Consider the following 20,000-nt stretch of genomic DNA (forward strand, 5'->3'; position numbering starts at 1 on the left):
GACTACACACATCCTGTTCAACTGCTTCCTCTGCCCACAACTGTTTCAAAATAAAAGTCTCCACTACAATAATTCCATATTAAATAATTTAACCATTTAAAGTATCCAACTATTTAACTGTTCAACTATTCCAACTATCAGTTATCATCATCTATGCCTCTAGCCTACTATATTAAACCACCAACTACCTAGCAACCAATTTAGCAACCATTGAAATTAAGCATCTATGTCAGTTTCCATAGCAACCAAGATGATTATACTAGCAAACCACTGTAGTAACTCCTTTATTTCTGATAGTAGCCACCATGGACACCCTAGCAACAACCTAGCAATGACTTCAAGTACCCTAGCAACAGCCTAGCAACCACATTCACAGTTAAAACCTAGCAACCAACATCATTAACCTAGCAACCAGCATAGCAACCACCATAACTACTCTAGCAACAGTCAGTTGTCATCAACTTTGACTCCTGCCAACTGTTTCCTCTGCCCACAACTGTTTCGAAATAAAACTCCTCACTACAATAATTCCTTTTTAAATAATTTAACCATTTTAACTATCCAACTATTTAACTGTTCAGCCATTCCAACTGTCAGTAGTCATCAACTATGACTCCTGCCAACTGTTTCCTCTGCCCACAACTGTTTCCAAATAAAAGTACTCACTACAATAATTCGCTATAAAATAATTTAACTATTTAAACTACTCAACTATTTAACTGTTGGGCCATTCCAACTGTCAGTTGTCATCAACTATGACTCCCCGCCAGCTTTTTTCTCTATCTGACCGCCATCTTTTTACCTAGATTATATTTTAGACAATATTTAACAATATTTCATTCAGCAGCCATTTTTACATTTTCATGCACTCGTAATTCCCTGGAATTACATTCTCTAGTTTCCTTGTGTGCTTTATTGTAAAGGCCTCTGATTACAGTGATGTCATGGTCCTCCTAATGACGTGGTGTGCTGTTTCCGATCTAGGCAACCTAATGCATCCTTTCAGGGGATGTTTTCTCACAACATCACTCAGCAGGGTCCAAGTGTTACGCCATTTCTCAACTGAACAGTCAGAGCTTTGAGCCCAGCACTGATTGGATTCCCTGGCCCTGAATCATGTCAGGTGTCAGGTTAGGGCCACGTCATGAATCATGCCATGTGCTTTTGGACGTAGCTTTAGTGTTAGCTGAGATTGAGTAGATTCATGTTTTTTATGCATGTGTGTGTTTGTTTGTGTCACTGATGGACATTGTGCAGATATTATTGACAAGATAGGATTTGCGTGTAGATTCATGTTTTTTTGTGCATGTGTGTGTTCTTTGAACTACACCATGAAACAGATTAGGTCACACACTGTTGGTCTGACCAGCATATATTCTGTACACACACACACACACACACACTCTTAGTCTGACCAGCATATCTTCTGTACACACACACACACACTCTTAGTCTGACCAGCATATCTTCTGTACACACACACACACACACACTCTTAGTCTGACCAGCATATCTTCTGTACACGCACACACACACATACACACACACACACTCTTAGTCTGACCAGCATATCTTCTGTACACACACACACACACACACACTCTTAGTCTGACCAGCATATCTTCTGTACACACACACTCTTAGTCTGACCAGCATATCTTCTATACACAAACACACACACACACACTCTTAGTCTGACCAGCATATCTTCTGTACACACACACCCACACACTCTTAGTCTGACCAGCATATCTTCTGTACACACACAAACACACACACACACTCTTAGTCTGACCAGCATATCTTCTGTACACACACACACTCTTAGTCTGACCAGCATATCTTCTGTACACACACACACACACACACACACACACACACACTCTTAGTCTGACCAGCATATCTTCTGTACACACAGACACACACACACACACTCTTAGTCTGACCAGCATATCTTCTGTACACACACACACACACACACTCTTAGTCTGACCAGCATATCTTCTGTACACACACACACACACACACTCTTAGTCTGACCAGCATATCTTCTGTACACACACACACACACACACACACACTCTTAGTCTGACCAGCATATCTTCTGTACACACAGTGGTGCACAAAGTGGGTATGCGCTATACAGTATGCGGTGCATAGGGGCGCAGCACCGTGGGGGCGCCAAAGCGATGGTAAAAATAATAATAATAATATATTTGGTATATTCTATATGTAGCTACTGTTGTACGTTTCTAAATCATTTCTGCATTTCCTCAATGTTAAATAACATTTTAGAGGACTAACAGGCTAGAGTAGGCGCCCTATCTCATAAGATTCCATAGAATTTTGACATAGAAGAGGGAGTGGGGGCGCCGTGAGCGCTGAGCGAGCAGGTACGAGTAGTGAGTTTTCGTCTATGGAAAAAGATGGATAAAGCAAAAAAGCTGTTGGGGGCTAAACATAGAAAAAGAAAGAGGGAAAATGTGATGGCATATCAAGGGATGTGACAGCAGTTAAATAAGTGGACGGTGAAAAGCAACTGGTAGGATTTAAAGTGTGTGACGTTTGTGCTCGGAGGCTTGCAAATATTCATGTTAACAGACTAACTAGCGTTTGCTAAGCATACAGTATGCCGATTGAAACATAACCTATTCCATTAAGATAGCTAGGTGGCATGCTCATACTGAACTTTTAATGACAAACTGCAAACAGAAATGTCATGCTAGCAACAACTCATTACATGTTTCCATTTCCTAACAATCCTAATATTATTAGCTTAATATTGTGCTGATAATGTGGCAAACAAAGGCTAGAGTTGGATCAGCCTTATCCTTTGTGAAAGGAAAAAGGACGTTATGAGAACCGTTTAAAATCTCTTAAAGTGACAATGCACCATTTAACAATACTTCAAGTTGAAATTGGCGGAATTTCTTGTTTTACTTTAGTTGTTTGTGGGGGGTTTTTTTTTTGTGGGGGGGGGGGGGGGGGGCGCCAATTTGTTGTTGCATACCCCTCAAAACATGGGTAGCTGCGCCCCTGTGTACACACACACACACACACACTCTTAGTCTGACCAGCATATCTTCTGCACAGCACAAGGTTGTGCACAAGGTCCCCCCCCAGGTTTCATACAGACAGATGTGAATATCTGCTTGAGGCAGTTGGGGATATGTTTGTTTGTTTGTTTGTTTATTAATTAGTTTATGTTTAAATGTACATTTGTTGAGCCATCCTAAATGCATGTAAATCAAAAGTTTATTTTTATTTGTTTCTTATGTTAACCAATCAGACATCCCTGGGAATGAAATATGATATATGGAGAGGCAGTGCCATGTACTGTGTGTCCTGGTCTACATGCAAAACCAAAGGATGGCACAGCCTGCCGTTCTCTCAGACTTGGACCGATGTTCAGGTAGTTAAGGCTGTAAACCGGACAAGGATACAAGGATACAAGGACGTTTATTGTCACATGCATATAGTTACTGGATGTAAGAAATGCAGTGAAATTATGTCTGGTGTCAGCCTATTTGTGCATTTATGACGGGGGGGGGGGGGGGGGGTAAAAAGTGCAGTAGAAGAGGGGTTTAGTAGATTAAGTGGCAAGGGCTGCATAAGAAAGGTGGGGGAGGATTGGGATTGGGGGGGGGGGGCACCAACAAGGAGCACCCAAGAGCAACAGGGGCAAGGAAAAACTCCCTTACCAAGGAAGAAACCTTGGGCAGATCCACGGCTCAAGGGGCTAACCCAACTGCCAGGGGTCTTGGTGTGTGTGTTGGGGGGATGACAGGGGAGATGGGATAGTGTGCTGTGTATGTGGGGAGAGGGCAGTGTGCAATATGTGTGTTGGAGAAGCTTCCTGATGAAATAATGTGCTGTGTATGTAGGGGAGAGGGGCAGTGTACTGCAAGTATGGTGAAGGGACTTACTATTGCAAGCAGAGTACTGTATGTATCATGTATGTGAGTGATGAAGATGTGTGTGTGGGCGGGAGGGGAGTGGAGCAGTGACTGTGTGTGTGTAGTGTGTGTGTAGTGTGTGTGTGGGTAGGTGGGGGCAGTGTGCTGTAAGTATGTAGAGGATGTGTGTTGGAGAAGATCCTGAAGACAATGTGCTGTGTATGTAGGGAGGGGGGGGGGCAGTGTGCAGCAAGTAGAGGAGGCTTACTGTAGCAAGCAGTGTGCTGTATGTATGTGAGGTGATGACAGTGGTGATGTAAGTGTGTGTGTTTTTTGTGTTGGGGGGGGTCAAACCAGACTGGTTGTAAACCAGACTACAGATTATGTAAACTTCAGTCTGTAAAGGTGTGGGCTGTAAATCTGTAAAGGTGTGGGCTGGGGTGGGGGTTTCTGGAGAGAGAGGTGGGATTGACCTCGGAAGATGTTGCAGTTTCCAGCTTTTTAAACCTTGAATGTGGAGACTTAGAATGTAGACAATTTCAAAATCAAGTGTGTCCCAGTAATTGATACTCAATGGATTCTACATTCTAACAGACTTTTGAATACAAAAAAAAGTTTGCACGAAAGGCTCTTCCTGTGCGCTCATGTATTTCCGGTGGAGCGTTAACTGTTATAACGGCATTTTTTATGATATTGTGCTATTCTGCATTATTCTGCAGCTACTACTAGGTCCATGGTACGAGTGGAGCATGTGCCAGCCCAGCACAGCCAGCAACGTGTATTATGGGCACAGCAGTTCTCCAGTCAGCAAGATAACTAGCTACGGTAGAACTACAGCAAAATAAAATATAGATTTAGGCCTACTGATTAAACTTTGCTTCATGTGTTCCACTGAACATTATAATCAATGTGTGGGGCTGTGCTAAACCTGACGACTATAAGGCTACTTTGGCCAGAGTTCAAAGTCGCAAAACGTGGCAAACAGATCCATATAGAAACTATTAGATACTGTTGGTAGGCTACATTTGAAATACACATACTGCCATTAAGACAACTAATATTAGATAATAGATATACATGCATTTGACAGCTAAAAATGCATTGAGACAAGGTAGCATCCCATCAGGGTTATCTCAGCATAGTATACTAGCCTATAATATACAAACCATAAGAAACGGTTAATTAACTAAGTGCATGCTGATCAGGCAATGCCTTTAGACCCCTCTTGAAAGACCAAAAACTATCATTTTACAAAGTGCCAGTCAGATACCTTGAGTCTCACATTTTTAAAGTCTCAATATGTCTATTAGTTTACACAAAATTAAATAAAATAATTATTTAAGGGGTTATTTTTCAAAATATTTTTTCCTGGGGGGACATGCCCCCGGGCCCTCTTCTGCACGCCACTAAAGTCGTAAATATTACTGTCACTCAAATTAATCTAGGCCTATGTATGATATGTTAATATAGGCTAATATATTTTCCATTTTCACAACCTGTGGAGCCAGTGGACTAAACCATTTCCACCGCGGATAGATCTACACCCCTTCCACGTTTGGAGAGAATGGTACATCCCAACGATGTTGTTCGCGCACCATCACAACCGAAACTTTGAAATAATGAAGGAGCTAGCTATTTCAATTGAGTTGTGCTGTCACGGACTATAGTCTGACGAAGATGGGACCACTGAAAACTGGACATTTGCAGGTCAAAGTGATTGTAAACAAAGAGGCACTTAGTCTGCATGGAGGCGGTAAAAGTGGAAATAATTGCAGTGTGGGGCCAGTTTACTGATGCTAGTCTAGTCAACTCATATTTTGAGATTCTCTGGCTAGTGTTAGCTCCCAAACCCAGCCACAATAACGTTAACGTTAGCTGGCTCAAAACACAGCTATCATCATGAAGAGCTGGGTTGAACAAGTGTTCTTTTGCCCTCTCCTGATGCTCGTTAGACGACCAAGAAGAGGCAACTCTCTTCACTTCGTGTAGGATTATTCTGTCCTTTTTATTGGGCTTCTTGGACTATCTCCACAATGTCTGATCCAGGTAACTGGACTGCACCGCCAACTCAAAAATCTCACTTTGTAACGGGCGCGATGCTGAAGCGATCAAAAAGGTAACTTCTAGACTATCGCAATGTTAATATTTCTGTTTACCTCTTGAACAGCCACTTCATATGGCGAAATGCCAGTTATATAATATAATACGTTATCTAGGCTAGAAGTTCATTCTGAAATAGTCTTATGTGCTGAACCCGACCACCTTTTTCATTGATCTGACTGATTAACAACACTATTCACCCGTAGAAATTGTCTTTCTGTAAATTAAAGGAAGTTTAGATATCATACATACCACAATGTACTAAACTCGTTTAGTGAAATACGTGTGCTTTATCGTTAAACGTGCTGCAACAGTGTATTATCCTCTTGTCCAATATATAAAGCTTTGATCGGTTCTTTTGTCAGCATGGGAAGCCATACGGACGGAGGTGATGCGCTGTGTGTTCGTCGTATTGCGATTGCGAGGCGGGTTAATTCAGGCGAGATATATTATTAGGTTATTAGATGTTTTTCTGAAGCATTAACACTGTTGTTGCGCTCGATCTTTAAACATATTTTGGGAACAAGGCCAGGCGAGCCAAGTCATTCGTGTTTGTTTTGAACGGCTGTGTTGTAAGATGAGACACAGCAAATCTCACTTCATTCTCTCCATTGACCGCGTATGGACTAACAGTGGCCGATTTTCCTCACGGAAGATTTAGCCTAAGGTAATTACTGGTGTCACCTCCGTTTGCCCTGCGGTCTATTTCGTGAACACTTGTGGATCTGTCAGACTGATTGATGGGCAATGCTCTGCACTTCTGCCCCGTCGCCCTATTCTATTGCCCTGGCTGTGTTCGGACTTAATCTGCGCTCGGGGTTCGTGTCCATATGCTCCTCAATCTAAAAAGCGCAATGGCAGCTCCGCCCATAGCTTTACAACGATATTGTTTACGGCTTGAAAGTGACTTCTGTTTGGGCACAGATGTAGCCCTGTAACCACGTGGTCTTTGCTATAGCCCTGTGTGTGTCTGTCTAGGACAGCCATCATTGACCTCTTGCACAACCTAAATCTCCTAATGCGTCCATGAAACTGTGACCTGTGAACTCTGCCCTGGTGTTGGCTTGAGAGACAGGGAAGTAAAACCTTAATCGCCATTAGCCCCCCCCCCCAAGCTATCCTATGGCGGCCAGTGGTGTGGAACCAGGTTGGGATGTTCCCAGTCCGCCTGCCTCCCTGCTGGGTCTTAAAGTGCTGAACACACACACACACACACACAGAGATGCCTTTCAGATAACACCAAGCTGAACAAGGGTGTCACTTTAACATTTCTGAATACTTTTTTCCTGTCCTAGAATAGTTTTGTGGTTTCAGATCTTATCAGCAGCCTCTGGTATGAAAGATGTAGTTTGGGTTGTTGACCTCTCACAGGATGCTGATTGCTCAGTCAAAATGCACCACCAACAATCAAGCATGTTGTTATGACATTAGGCTGCTGTTACAACATTAGGGTGTGCCAAATAAATGCCTCAAATGAGCTAGCCATTAAAGGTACCTGTGGAAAATGGTCCAGGCCCTGCTAAACTGGCTAGTTAGTACATCACACACACACACAGCTCAGATCCTTTGTCTAAGGAGTAATAGCACTGTTCCGCCCCCAAACAGGGGCCACAGTCAGTGTGCATTTACATTACATTGACAAACAAATTATTGTTTTGGTACAACCCAAACCGAAGTTTTGAAATGCATGTACAGTAAACACATTAGCTCAGCTGAAATTGGAGGGAATCGAAGCTCTTTCAGCCGGACTAACACCTATATAATGCGAAAATAGCTTGAGTTCGCTGTGAATGTATACGCGGCTATCAGACTGAAATGGGACTGGTACTCATGCATGCTCTGGATACCTCAGTCTTCAGCCATTTACATTAGCTGGGTTAGCAAGCTTACTACATAAGCCTTATACCACAATGCTACATATTCTTAAGTCATATGGTTAGCAAGCATAGCGGAGTAAACATGCACACTAGCATAGCAGAGTAAACTAGCATAGCGGAGTAAACATGCACACTAGCATAGCGGAGTAAACATGCACACTAGCATAGCAAAGTAAACTAGCATAGCGGAGTAAACATGCACACTAGCATAGCGGAGTAAACTAGCATAGCGGAGTAAACATGCACACTAGCATAGCAGAGTAAACTAGCATAGCGGAGTAAACATGCACACTAGCATAGCGGAGTAAACATGCACACTAGCATAGCAAAGTAAACTAGCATAGCGGAGTAAACTAGCATAGCGGAGTAAACATGCACACTAGCATAGCGGAGTAAACTAGCATAGCGGTGTAAACTAGCATAGCGGAGTAAACATGCACACTAGCATAGCGGAGTAAACATGCACACTAGCATAGCAGAGTAAACTAGCATAGCGGAGTAAACATGCACACTTGAATTTGAAAACATGCATGGCCTTGAATTTTCCCTTGGGGATCAATAAAGTATCTATCCATCTATCTATCTAAACATGCACACTAGCATAGCGGAGTAAACATGCACACTAGCATAGCAGAGTAAACTAGCATAGTGGAGTAAACTAGTATAGCGGAGTAAACATGCACACTAGCATAGCAGAGTAAACTAGCATAGTGGAGTAAACTAGCATAGCGGAGTAAACATGCACACTAGCATAGCGGAGTAAACACAAAGATTGTTAAGGCGGAGCAAGATGTTTCATCAGGAGCCACTTCCGGGAACCCGGATCGCACGAGGGGGGGGTCAAAATCCCCCTTTATGCAGAGCAGAGGCAGCGACTGCTCCATTGAAGTCTATGGGCATAGCTCAGAATTTCACCACATATGCTAAGGTCTTGGTTCTATAGAGTTAGGAATGTGAATTTCGGGCACGTTTTCATGATCCTCAAACCCTTCTGAACATTTCAGGTACATTTTTAGCATTTTTGAGCATTCCAGTCTGGAGAAAATCAACCTTATATCAGGTGTGCGCCGGTTATTTATGCAGCTGCTGTTGGCCGGTTGCAACGTACGCTCGTCAATACGTCATCGACACGCCTCTTTATGCAGACAGGATTCGATCCCCATTTCGCGCCCATAGACATGAACTACGACGAAGTATCTTGCTCCGCCTTAACAATCTTTGGTAAACATGCACACTAGCACAGCGGAGTAAACATGCACACTAGCATAGCGGAGTAAATTATCATAGCGGAGTAAACATGCACACTAGCACAGCGGAGTAAACATGCACACTAGCATAGCGGAGTAAATTAGCATAGCGGAGTAAACATGCACACTAGCATAGCGGAGTAAACATGCACACTAGCATAGCGGAGTAAACATGCACACTAGCACAGCGGAGTAAACATGCACACTAGCATAGCGGAGTAAACATGCACAGTTCAGTAAATAATTCCCCTCCTCTTCTGTTCCCATTCAGCATGTGTACGCAGTAGTCCAGTCCAGTCGAGCTATGGGGTTAGCATGTAAATGTACTGAGTGTAGGCTGCCCTCAAATTTGTGTGTGTGTGCGTGTGTACATAGTAGAGGAAACACTGACATTTCATGGGATTATAATGTAAACACGGTCTCTAAAGTAAAACGGACGCCAGCAGCTGTGAAAAATACACCAAGTCTGAGCGTCCCCCTAAGCAGGGTGATGGAAGGACAGCCGGGTCTCACACCAGCCTGTCCTGCAGCGTCCAGCAGGGTGTGTGTGTGTGTGTGTGTGTGTGGAGCAGCGGATTAGTGCGGCTAGGGCCAGGGGAGGAGCGCGGAGTGGGCGTGGCGATGGCACCCTGACCGGCGATGAGCGGCGTTATGGAATGTTATGCTAATATTGCAGGGCCAGTTTGGACACGCGTGTGTGTCCAGTGTCCAGCCATCTTCTTGTGATTGATGTCTGCTTATTTCTCTTGTTTTGGGTTTGCAGTTGCCGTAGCAGCAACAGGAAGAGCCTGGGATTGGGGACACCGTCCCCCACGCTGTCACGCCCCCTGTCCCCTCTGCCCGTCCATACAGGTGAGACACACCTGTCCTCTCTTTAACCACAACCCCATCATCATCATCATCATCATCATTAGTCAGCTGCCCTGTAGAGCCAATCAGAGCCTGAATCAACAATAGCAACCAGAGAGGACCAGAGAGAGGACTGGGTTCAGCCCACATGAGCCTTTACCATTAGTACTATAGTTATGGTCTCTCCATACACAGCAGAAGGATGGGATTGCATACAGGATATATTAGAGTCCTTTTGTGATCTTGTCTTGCTTACTGAGATGGGCTAGGTAGATGATGATTAGAGTCTCATGGAAGATGCAAACTCATAATAAATATAAGGTCTTTGTGATTGTTGATGTGTGAATAATATGATCTTCTGCTATCTATGATCAGACCATGGACATCTCTTCTGTGTGTGTGTGTGTGTGTGTGTGCGTGCGCGCGTGTGTGCGTGCGTGCATGATGCTGGTACTGCTGGTCCTCACAGGCTGGTGAACAAGCACACACACACACACACACAGTCACACACACAGTCACAGTCACTCACTCTCTCTCACACACACACCAGTGTTCTATTTGTGGTGGTAGGTTTGCAGAATTAACTTGAATGCAACAGTTTTTAACAAATTAGCGCAGCGTGGTTATGACGCTAACCAGCTTTAAGTACAATTTAGTACAACCTGGAAAACCATTGTGTGGTGGTCAATGTTGATATTGTGGTGGGCCGCATTGTGTGGTGGTCCCGCCACAAATAAGTCAATGTATGGGAAACACACACACACACACACACACACAAACATAGTCACACTCTCTCTCTCTCACACACACACACACACAGTCATACTCACTCACTCACTCACTCACTCACACACACACACACAGTCATACTCACTCACTCACTCTCACACACACACACACACACACACACACACACAGTCATACTCACTCACACACACACACAGTCACACACACACACACACACACACAAACATAGTCACAGTCTCTCTCACACACACACACACACACACACACACACACACACAGTCACACTCTCTCTCACACACACACACACACACACACAGTCACACTCACTCACACTCTCACCAGTCCAGTCACACACACACACACACACACACACACAGTCACTCACATGTAGACTCACACTCGCACACACGCACACGCACACACACACTCACACGTAGACTCACACTCTCACACGCATGCACGCACAGACACACACACACACACACACACACACACACACACACACGCACGCACACAGACACACTGCATTCTGTAATATGTGTGTGTCGTTGCCTCCAGCAGCCAGCAGCCCATTGGATAGCCCAAGAAATGTCTCCACCAGTGCCTCGGTCAACTTCCCCTTCGCTCGCAGGTAAACACTTACACACACATACACTTACACACACACATACACTTACACACGCACGCACACACACACACACACACACACACACACTCACTCACTCACTCACTCAAGTGGAGTGTTGCATGCTGGGATGTCTGAGGAGAGGCTGCTAAGAGAGTGCAGTGTTGCATGCTGGGATGGGAGTGTTGCATGCTGGGATGGCTGAGGAGAGGCTCCTAAGAGAGTGGAGTGTTGCATGCTGGGATGGCTGCTAAGAGAGTGGAGTGTTGCATGCTGGGATGGGAGTGTTGCATGCTGGAATGGGAGTGTTGCATGCTGGGATGGCTGCTAAGAGAGTGCAGTGTTGCATGCTGGGATGGGAGTGTTGCATGCTGGGATGGGAGTGTTGCATGCTGGGATGGCTGCTAAGAGAGTGGAGTGTTGCATGCTGGGATGGGAGTGTTGCATGCTGGGATGGCTGCTAAGAGGACGTGTCGTATAAACAGCTTCCCGGAGCCATCTGCCAGGGCTGCAGATTAGTGCTGACGCAACACGGGAAAGGTGTGTGTGTGTGTGTATGTGTGGTAGGACAGGTGTGTGTGAGTAGTAGGACAGGTGTGTGTTTGTGTAGTAGGACAGGTGTGTGTGTGTGTGTGTGTGTGTGTGTGTAGTAGGACAGATGTGTGTGTGTGTGTGTGTGTTAAGGCTGTCACTTTTGTGAAAAAATCCTGTTCGATTTTTGAGACATAAGTGTTCATTTAATCGATTGTAAAATCGATTTTCTATGTCTAAAGACATTTCCATTTTCAACGCCAAATATAGGCCAATCCACGGACAACTAACCGGCATTAGGGTGAACGTAAAGGGGGCGCTTGAAGACGCACAGGGCTGCAATATTTCTGATGATTTATTGGCGTGACGTTTCGTACACAATGACAAACAGGAGCGCAACATTCTCGAAAAACAATAAGCAGAGTGGACTGCCATAACATCAGGGAAAAACATTACTGCAGGCTTCAACGTGGCTGTGTTTACGATTAAAAAATGTCAAACAAATTTCGTCTACGTAGGAACTCCCGTCTGCACGGTTTGCATACCGCTTTGTCCTTCTCCATAGTTTGATCTACCCAAAACCCGAAGTGCTTCCATCGAACTCCTCAAGTTATTAGGGCTTATCACTCGTCTCTCTCATGTCGCACAGATTTATCACGCTGTCCTCCATTTTTTGGCAAAACACCAGCAGCACAGCAGCCGATTAAAACAGCTGTTTCCGGTGCGTAAAATTAGTGGGAATTTTCTTTTTAGCTTTCACAATGCGTACTGCACTTTCGGAATTCTTTATTTTCTTTTTCTTCTTGTTTGTGGGTTTGTTACATCTATCTTTTTTATTTGTTTAATTAGTTTAAAATGAAGTACATATTTGGTTAAAATCTTAAAAAAAAAAAAGGCTAATTAACAAACCATGCTACTGTGAGTAACGTCGAAGGGTAAAGTCACTTGACTTCTTTTGTAGTCCGTTTATGAAACAAAAGGAGCAATTTCGATTTTTTAAAATAAGGCAAAATAGGGCCTGACATTTTCACAGTTTGAAGATTATTACTGTATACACAAATATTTTTGGTGGATAACTTCGCTGATTTGGCTTCACAATATTAAAAAAAAAAATAGGTCTATTGGACTTAACATTGGAGCTGCTCTTCGATAAAAACGCAACCACTTGGGGCGCTGGTTTTCACTTTCCCTCCCTATAAGGACTGATTTTGCATTATAAGCATTGAGAACACAGCATGGGTAACCAGAACTAGCCTGGCTCTTTGTAACCTTGTTATAGCTATAAGTATTCATATGAAATATGTTTCTGGTTAATAATTGTAATTGTATATCTATAGAGCATCCATTGCACTTTAAGCTCTGTTTTCATATGTGTTGCTTTTTTTTCCTTTTAGATGACTGATCAGTTAGCAGAGGCCTATGTAGTTTAATTGAGGCTGAATTGAGGCTGTGCTGCACATGGGGGCCTATGTAGTTTAATTGAGGCTGAATTGAGGCTGTGCTGCACATGGGGGCCTATGTAGTTTAATTGAGGCTGAATTGAGGCTGTGCTGCACATGGGGGCCTATGTAGTTTAATTGAGGCTGTGCTGCACATGGGGGCCTATGTAGTTTAATTGAGGCTGAATTGAGGCTGTGCTGCACATGGGGGCCTATGTAGTTTAATTGAGGCTGTGCTGCACATGGGGGCCTATGTAGTTTAATTGAGGCTGTGCTGCACATGGGGGCCTATGTAGTTTAATTGAGGCTGAATTGAGGCTGTGCTGCACATGGGGGCCTATGTAGTTTAATTGAGGCTGAATTGAGGCTGTGCTGCACATGGGGGCCTATGTAGTTTAATTGAGGCTGTGCTGCACATGGGGGTCTATGTAGTTTAATTGAGGCTGTGCTGCACATGGGGGCCTATGTAGTTTAATTGAGGCTGTGCTGCACATGCCGTTGTGAGGCAGCAGCTGCTCCTAATTGATGCGGAGATATCTGTGTATGTATGTAGGCATACGCCAATGCAGGCATATCTATGTATGTAGGCATACGCCAATGCAGGCATATCTATGTATGTAGGCATACGCCAATGTGCAGGCATATCTATGTATGTAGGCATACGCCAATGCAGGCATATCTATGTATGTAGGCATACGCCAATGCAGGCATATCTATGTATGTAGGCATACGCCAATGCAGGCATATCTATGTATGTAGGCATACGCCAATGTGTAGGCATATCTATGTATGTAGGCATACGCCAATGTGCAGGCATATCTATGTATGTAGGCATACGCCAATGTGTAGGCATATCTATGTATGTAGGCATACGCCAATGTGTAGGCATATCTATGTATGTAGGCATACGCCAATGTGTAGGCATATCTATGTATGTAGGCATACGTCAATGTGTAGGCATATCTATGTATGTAGGCATACGCCAATGCAGGCATATCTATGTATGTAGGCATACGCCAATGTGTAGGCATATCTATGTATGTAGGCATACGCCAATGTGTAGGCATATCTATGTATGTAGGCATACGCCAATGTGTAGGCATATCTATGTATGTAGGCATACGCCAATGTGTAGGCATATCTATGTATGTAGGCATACGCCAGTGTGTAGGCATACGCCAGTGTGTAGGCATACGCCAATGTGTAGGCATATCTATGTATGTAGGCATACGCCAATGTGTAGGCATATCTATGTATGTAGGCATACGCCAGTGTGTAGGCATACGCCAATGTGTAGGCATATCTATGTATGTAGGCATACGCCAGTGTGTAGGCATACGCCAGTGTGTAGGCATACGCCAATGTGTAGGCATATCTATGTATGTAGGCATACGCCAGTGTGTAGGCATACAGCAGTTATTAAATGCAGACATATCTATGTGTGTAGGCATACAGCAGTTATTAAATGCAGACATATCTATGTGTGTAGGCATACAGCAGTTATTAAATGCAGACATATCTATGTGTGTAGGCATACAGCAGTTATTAAATGCAGGCATATCTATGTGTGTAGGCATACAGCAGTTATTAAATGCAGACATATCTATGTGTGTAGGCATACAGCAGTTATTAAATGCAGACATATCTATGTGTGTAGGCATACAGCAGTTATTAAATGCAGGCATATCTATGTATGTAGGCATACGCCAGTGTGTAGGCATATCTATGTATGTAGGCATACGCCAATGTGTAGGCATATCTATGTATGTAGGCATACGCCAATATGTAGGCATATCTATGTATGTAGGCATACGCCAGTGTGTAGGCATATCTATGTATGTAGGCATACGCCAGTGTGTAGGCATATCTATGTATGTAGGCATACGCCAATGTGTAGGCATATCTATGTATGTAGGCATACGCCAGTGTGTAGGCATATCTATGTATGTAGGCATACGCCAGTGTGTAGGCATATCTATGTATGTAGGCATACGCCAATGTGTAGGCATATCTATGTATGTAGGCATATCTATGTATGTAGGCATACGCCAGTGTGTAGGCATATCTATGTATGTAGGCATACGCCAGTGTGCAGGCATACAGCAGTTATTAAATGCAGGCATATCTATGTGTGTAGGCATACGCCAATGTGCAGGCATATCTATGTATGTAGGCATACGCCAATGTGTAGGCATATCTATGTATGTAGGCATACGCCAATGTGCAGGCATATCTATGTATGTAGGCATACGCCAATGCAGGCATATCTATGTATGTAGGCATACGCCAATGTGTAGGCATATCTATGTATGTAGGCATACGCCAATGCAGGCATATCTATGTATGTAGGCATACGCCAATGTGTAGGCATATCTATGTATGTAGGCATACGCCAATGTGTAGGCATATCTATGTATGTAGGCATACGCCAATGCAGGCATATCTATGTATGTAGGCATACGCCAATGTGTAGGCATATCTATGTATGTAGGCATACGCCAATGTGTAGGCATATCTATGTATGTAGGCATACGCCAGTGTGTAGGCATATCTATGTATGTAGGCATACGCCAATGTGTAGGCATACGCCAGTGTGTAGGCATACGCCAATGTGTAGGCATATCTATGTATGTAGGCATACGCCAGTGTGTAGGCATATCTATGTATGTAGGCATACGCCAATGTGTAGGCATATCTATGTATGTAGGCATACGCCAGTGTGTAGGCATATCTATGTATGTAGGCATACGCCAATGTGTAGGCATATCTATGTATGTAGGCATACGCCAATGCAGGCATATCTATGTATGTAGGCATACGCCAATGTGTAGGCATATCTATGTATGTAGGCATACGCCAATGTGTAGGCATATCTATGTATGTAGGCATACGCCAGTGTGTAGGCATATCTATGTATGTAGGCATACGCCAATGTGTAGGCATATCTATGTATGTAGGCATACGCCAGTGTGTAGGCATATCTATGTATGTAGGCATACGCCAATGTGTAGGCATATCTATGTATGTAGGCATACGCCAATGTGTAGGCATATCTATGTATGTAGGCATACGCCAATGCAGGCATATCTATGTATGTAGGCATACGCCAATGTGTAGGCATATCTATGTATGTAGGCATACGCCAATGTGTAGGCATATCTATGTATGTAGGCATACGCCAGTGTGTAGGCATATCTATGTATGTAGGCATACGCCAATGTGTAGGCATATCTATGTATGTAGGCATACGCCAGTGTGTAGGCATATCTATGTATGTAGGCATACGCCAATGTGTAGGCATATCTATGTATGTAGGCATACGCCAATGTGTAGGCATATCTATGTATGTAGGCATACGCCAGTGTGTAGGCATATCTATGTATGTAGGCATACGCCAGTGTGTAGGCATATCTATGTATGTAGGCATACGCCAGTGTGTAGGCATATCTATGTATGTAGGCATACGCCAGTGTGTAGGCATATCTATGTATGTAGGCATACGCCAATGTGTAGGCATATCTATGTATGTAGGCATACGCCAATGTGTAGGCATATCTATGTATGTAGGCATACGCCAGTGTGTAGGCATATCTATGTATGTAGGCATACGCCAATGTGTAGGCATATCTATGTATGTAGGCATACGCCAATGTGTAGGCATATCTATGTATGTAGGCATACGCCAATGTGTAGGCATATCTATGTATGTAGGCATACGCCAGTGTGTAGGCATATCTATGTATGTAGGCATACGCCAATGTGTAGGCATATCTATGTATGTAGGCATACGTCAATGTGTAGGCATATCTATGTATGTAGGCATACGCCAGTGTGTAGGCATATCTATGTATGTAGGCATACGCCAGTGTGTAGGCATATCTATGTATGTAGGCATACGCCAGTGTGTAGGCATATCTATGTATGTAGGCATACAGCAGCATACAGACATATTTTGGCAAATAAAGAACATATTGCTGCGATAGTTAGAGTAAGAATACATTTCCACTGCACATGTTGTACACAGAGGAACCATTCCATGCATATATTAACACATTATTATGCATATATTAGCACATTATTATGCATATATTAACACATTATTATGCATATATTAGCACATTATTATGCATATATTAACACATTATTATGCTTATATTAGGACATGATGCATATATTAACACATTATTATGCTTATATTAGCACATTATTATGCTTATATTAGGACATGATGCATATATTAACACATTATTATGCTTATATTAGCACATTATTATGCATATATTAACACATTATTATGCTTATATTAGGACATGATGCATATATTAACACATTATTATGCTTATATTAGCACATTATTATGCATATATTAACACATTATTATGCTTATATTAGGACATGATGCATATATTAACACATTATTATGCTTATATTAGGACATGATGCATATATTAACACATTATTATGCTTATATTAGGACATGATGCATATATTAACACATTATTATGCTTATATTAACACATTATTATGCTTATATTAGGACATGATGCATATATTAACACATTATTATGCTTATATTAGGACATGATGCATATATTAACACATTATTATGCTTATATTAGGACATGATGCATATATTAACACATTATTATGCTTATATTAGGACATGATGCATATATTAACACATTATTATGCTTATATTAGGACATGATGCATATATTAACACATTATTATGCTTATATTAGGACATGATGCATATATTAACACATTATTATGCTTATATTAGGACATGATGCTTATATTAACACATTATTATGCTTATATTAGGACATGATGCATATATTAACACATTATTATGCATATATTAGGACATGATGCATATATTAACACATTATTATGCTTATATTAGGACATGATGCTTATATTAACACATTATTATGCTTATATTAGGACATGATGCATATATTAGGACATGATGCATATATTAACACATTATTATGCTTATATTAGGACATGATGCATATATTAGGACATGATGCATATATTAAGACATGATGCATATATTAAGACATGATGCATATATTAACACATTATGCTTATATTAAGACATGATGCATATATTAACACATTATTATGCTTATATTAGGACATGATGCATATATTAAGACATGATGCATATATTAGGACATGATGCATATATTAAGACATGATGCATATATTAAGACATGATGCATATATTAAGACATGATGCATATATTAACACATTATTATGCTTATATTAAGACATGATGCATATATTAAGACATGATGCATATATTAAGACATGATTCATATATTAAGACATGATGTAAATATTAGGACATGATGCATATATTAGGACATGATGCATATATTAAGACATGATGTAAATATTAGGACATGATGTATATATTAACACATTATGCTTATATAAGGACATGATGTATATATATTAGGACATGATTTATAGGACAGGGACATGATGTTAGGACATGATGCATATATATTAGGACATGATGTATATATTAGAACATGATGGCTTTAGCTGTTGTTGATGCACATTACCGTGTACTGACTGCTGAACGCTGTAACAGTAATGACTCTACTGAACACTGTAACAGTACTGACTGCTGAACGCTGTAACAGTACTGACTCTACTGAACTCTATAACAGTACTGACTCTACTGACTACTGAACACTAACAGTACTGACTCTACTGAACTCTATAACAGTACTGACTCTACTGAACACTAACAGTACTGACTCTACTGAACTCTATAACAGTACTGACTCTACTGAACTCTATAACAGCACTGACTCTACTGAACTCTATAACAGCATTGACTCGACTGAACACTGTAACAGTACTGACTCTACTGACTCTACTGAATGCTGTAACAGTAATGACTACTGAATGCTTCTACCTAAAGTCTGCAGCACTGATCTGACCTGGCTCTTTCTCTCTCTTCTCTCCCCTATTGGTGTGTGTGTGTGTGTGCATGTGTGTGTGTGTGTGTGTGTGTGTGTGTGTGTGTGCGTGCCCCTTTGCAGTCATATGGCTCGCACTGACAGGTAGTCTTGCACCTCTCACACACTCCTCATCTTGTGGGATCAAACTCCCATACTCTCCATGAGTATACTTACCCATACTTACCCACACTCTCCATGAGTATACTTACCCATACTTACCCATACTCTCCATGAGTATACTTACCCATACTCTCCATGAGTATACTTACCCACACTCTCCATGAGTATACTTACCCATACTTTCCATGAGTATACTTACCCACACTCTCCATGAGTATACTTACCCATACTTACCCACACTCTCCATGAGTATACTTAACCCATACTTACCCATGGACTCTGTCTCAAATCGCGTACTTCTGCACTTACAATACCTAATTTGAGTGCATGAGGGTGTTCACACCGAAAATTCCAACGACACGAAAGGCGCTGCAAGTTCCCGGATGGTGCACTCATAACGGTCAAAAAGCTGAGTGTGCAACGCTGGACACTTTTCGCCCTTAACGGACGCCATCTTGCCCAAATAGCGGAAGGGGAGGGAGCGTTTTCAAACTCGTGGTAATCGCGGTTGAGAAAACTGAAGCAGCAGCAGTGGAAAACAGACTTTACGGAGGTACAAGCAAGTTATAACATAAACGGTTCAT

At 42.4% G+C, this 20,000-nt stretch overlaps 1 protein-coding gene across 13 annotated transcripts in view; it reads left to right on the forward strand.

Moving 5' to 3' along the window:
- The window catches only part of mast3b (microtubule associated serine/threonine kinase 3b), a 142,383-nt gene that overhangs the window by 9,769 nt on the left and 112,614 nt on the right, over positions 1-20,000 (forward strand). For 5 of the 13 annotated variants that reach the window (XR_006035326.1, XM_042111771.1, XM_042111772.1 and 2 more), the window contains exons 3-5: positions 9,884-9,972; positions 11,275-11,347; positions 19,378-19,398. Coding sequence is in view for 12 of the 13 variants with exons in the window: in XM_042111771.1 (XP_041967705.1) it covers positions 9,884-9,972; positions 11,275-11,347; positions 19,378-19,398 (183 nt within the window). In the remaining variant the exon portion in view is untranslated. Of the gene's footprint in view, positions 1-5,475; positions 6,013-9,883; positions 9,973-11,274; positions 11,348-19,377; positions 19,399-20,000 lie in introns of those variants that run through there. The other 8 variants (XM_042111778.1, XM_042111779.1, XM_042111780.1 and 5 more) reach the window with 7 other exon arrangements.

This window comes from Alosa sapidissima, chromosome 12 (assembly GCF_018492685.1).
Source record: "Alosa sapidissima isolate fAloSap1 chromosome 12, fAloSap1.pri, whole genome shotgun sequence".
In the NCBI taxonomy this organism is placed as follows: domain Eukaryota; kingdom Metazoa; phylum Chordata; class Actinopteri; order Clupeiformes; family Clupeidae; genus Alosa; species Alosa sapidissima.